The 3,678-nt window shown below is 36.9% G+C and overlaps 1 protein-coding gene across 1 annotated transcript; it reads right to left on the bottom strand.

The window, feature by feature from the left end:
* Window positions 1-256: 256 nt before the first annotated feature.
* Window positions 257-3,458, bottom strand: LOC121790312 (probable zinc transporter 10). Its single transcript, XM_042188562.1, has 2 exons — window positions 2,792-3,458; window positions 257-908 (listed from the first exon to the last, which is right to left on the bottom strand). The coding sequence occupies exons 1-2, from the start codon at window positions 3,395-3,397 to the stop codon at window positions 453-455; spliced, it is 1,062 nt and encodes a 353-aa protein (XP_042044496.1). The 5' UTR covers window positions 3,398-3,458; the 3' UTR covers window positions 257-452.
* Window positions 3,459-3,678: the final 220 nt, after the last annotated feature.

Here is a 3,678-nt window from a genome sequence, read left to right as displayed (position 1 = left end):
ACTCACTGCTCTATGTACCTTAATTATCACTAATCTCTTTATAATTAAACATAGTTTACTTTCTATAAAATTAAAATAACGGGAGACCGGTTATATACCAGCTAGTTGACCACAATAAAATCAAATAAAACTATTGATTAGGTATGTATTATTATTGATTCACTAGTAATAATGAATTTTCTTCGCATCCATAATAAATTTAAAAAAATATATAATTTTCCACTATCCTGAATGAGAACAGTTAACAAACGTCTTATTTCATAGTAATTTTTACATTAATCTTACATCTTGGCTGAAACTTGTAGAAGCCTTTCAAAATACCGAAATTTCTAACATAACAAAAATTTGAAACACAAATAATTTCCCTCCACAAAAGGAAAGCGCGCGCACACACACACAAATAAACAAACATACACATTTTTTTCTTCCCAACATATGTATGATTGATTATTCTAAGCCCATTTAGCCATAAGAGACATTCCTCCGGCGCCCAAGAGCACGGCCGCGTACGACTTGAGTTGAAGCTTGATGCTTCCCTGCAGCTTCGGCCCCATAAAATCGGAGGCCAAGAGATCGACCAATGCCATGTAGATCAAGAGTCCTGCAGAGGAGGCATTGAGCAACCCGACCGTGATCAAGGATCTAGGACTGTCCTCTTTGTACATGCTGGATAGGGCTATTCCCAGTGCGATCCCAAAAGGAGTCGTCACTGAGAAGAAGAAGGCCATCGCGGCCTTCTTCACAAAATTATACTCGGCCTGGAGAATGCAACCCCCGAGTCCCATTCCTTCGAACATTTGATGGAAGCAAAGTGCCGCGATCAGTCCTCTGATCGAGCAAGTGTTGTTCGATGCCCCCAACGATAGCCCGATTACTATCGAGTGAACAATGATGCCCAACTCCAACACCTATCAAAAATGTAATTAATTTTTGATTAATTTGATCCATAATCACGCAATCAAAACAAAACCTACTAACCATATTCATATCTTTATGCTTACAACGTATATTACTTACCATTGACTTAAAAAGATTACGATTGAACGAGTAAATAAAAAGTAAAATCTAGAAAGATAGCAAAAGTAAAAGTGTTCCACGAGCTAAACTTAAGAATAATACTACTTGAAAAAGTCGTTCCTTTTATAATCGATCGTTGCTTAAATATAAAAATAAAAATATGGGATAAGTTTTACTTTTAAACAATAATGGTACTTGTAATAGCTTTATTAGACTAAAATTTTTAATTAGCCATGCATATAAATCATTTCAAGTCAACTCTAGTTTTTGAAAAAATAGAAGACACATATTGTCGCAATACCTTATACTATCATTAATGATAATTAATCAACTCAAGATAACATAAACAAAAGGTAATTAAATAATAATTTATCAAAGTTGCCAACTAGTTGACTAGATCCAGATCAACAAACAATCCTAATTAAATAATCACACACTAATACCACATTGATACTTAAAAAAATAACAAACGATAGAAAATTACATGAATTTTGATATAAAAACGACAAAATAAAATAGAAATAGAAAGAAAAAAGTCAAAAAATTTACTCCCTTTAGCAATACATAATATCTCTCTCTGTCTAATCCTAAGTAAGGCGTTTCCTTTATGATACTTCCCAACCTAAATGAGACGTTTCCTCTTTTGGCAATAATTAAGTCACTCATTTTTCTTATTTTATCCACTTATCTCTCTTACTTTTTCATATCTCCTACTTTGTTCTTTCTTTCTCTTTCTTACTTTATTTTCACTTTTACTTTACTATTTAATCAACTAAATGCCACTATCTAAATTCATGTACTAAAATAGAAACGTCTCAATTAAAATGGGACAAAGAGAGCATGACTTTAATATAATATTAATAAAATAGAAACGTCTCAATTAATCAACTCAAGATAACTTAAACAAAAGAGAATTAAATACTCCCTCCTTCACATTGAAGATGACTCACTTTCCTTTTTGATTTGTCCCAACCAAGATGATCTATTACCAAAAATGGAAACACCTTTATCTTTACTTTATTCCCTCTCTTACTTTACTCTCTCCACTTAACACACAAAATAAAATTGCATAAAATTTCGTGCTGCCCAAGGAAGGGATCATCTTCCTTGCGACGGAGGGGAGTAATAATTTATCAAAGTCGCCAACTAGTTGACTAGATCCAGATCAAAGTACCAAACAATACTAATTAACTAATCACACACTAATACCACATTAATACTTAATTGACCCATCTTTGTTAAAAAAAAATAGTGAACGATAGAAAATGACATGAATTTTGATATAAAAATGACAAAATAAAAGAGAAATAGAAAGAAAAGGTTAAAAAAATAAAAAAAAATACTCCCTTTAAAAGTATATAATAATATTCTCATCGTCCCATCCTAAGTGAGATGTTTTCCTTTTGGTACGTTCCAACCAAAGTGAGACGTAACATTTACTCTTTTGACGATAATTATCTCTCTTACTTTATTCATATTTTCCTCTTTTTTACTATATTCTCGCTTTTACTTTACTATTCAATCAATAAATCGCCGCTACCTAAATTTATGTACCAAATAAAAACGTCTCGATTAAGGGAGTACGACTTTTAATATAAAATTGATAAAATATTAAGAAAAAAAAAAGAAATACTCCGTAGTTAAGGTGCTATTTGTCAGTGAAAAATGAAATTTATCTTACTCCTATTAAAACGATAAAGATTAATAAAATTATACTACTATTTTATAGATGGAGGTATAATAATTAACCAATTTAATCAAATTTCACACTCACCATAGCAATAACTCGGTAACGCAGAAGCTGCGAGCCCTCCGCCACCATCTTCCCGTGGCTGTGGCCGTGGCCGTGGCCGTGGACAAGACCTCCGCCTCCCTCCTCAACCGCCGCAGCGCCTTCCTCCGGCTGCACGACGCCGGCCTTATGCTTCTTGGAGTAAAAACTAGTGGCCATGGAATCAATCATGAGCGTGACGATGGCGGAGAGCATCGCGACGAATCCGGTGAACGGAAACTTGTGCCACGGGTTCTCCTTGAGGCAATCCGAGGAGAGCATGTCGAAGGAGTCCGGCAGCACGTGCATGAACCCCGTGGCGAGGATGATCCCGGCCGCGAACGCCTTCACGATCACGAAGAGGCTCCGCTCGGGGCTCAGCGCCGGCACCGACCGCGTGATGAGCGGTAGGCACACGCCGATCATGCTCGTCACCAGGATCGACACGATCGCGATGATTTTGAGGGGGAGCGCCTTCTTCTTGTCGGTGCAGCCGTCGGCGGCCGCGTCGCCGCCGCAGTCCGCCACCACGGACTCGGCCGGGGCGGGTAGGGTTGCGAGAATTAGGAGGGAAATGGTGAATAGAATTAGAATGAATTTGGAGCTCATTTTTTTTTATTTTGGAAGAATTAATTCAAGTTTTTTTGCATGGAATTGATGGGAAAATTAAACGGCGGGGTTTTATAGAAAGGGGAGTGGATGTGAGTGAGGTCATTTTGTATATATTTATGATAGTGGAATTTGATTGAAGGATAATAACAGGAAGTGGTACCGTACGGTATCGGGATGGCATGAAATGGGTTTGGATTAAAGAATTTTAAGTGATATTAAAATGGAATTGAGGTTATTTGGATTTTGGCATGCGGTGGGCGTGGGGCCACCGCGTGGAG

This window comes from Salvia splendens, unplaced genomic scaffold (genome assembly GCF_004379255.2).
Source record: "Salvia splendens isolate huo1 unplaced genomic scaffold, SspV2 ctg473, whole genome shotgun sequence".
NCBI lineage: Eukaryota > Viridiplantae > Streptophyta > Magnoliopsida > Lamiales > Lamiaceae > Salvia > Salvia splendens.
This window is presented reverse-complemented; position numbering and strand designations above follow the sequence as displayed.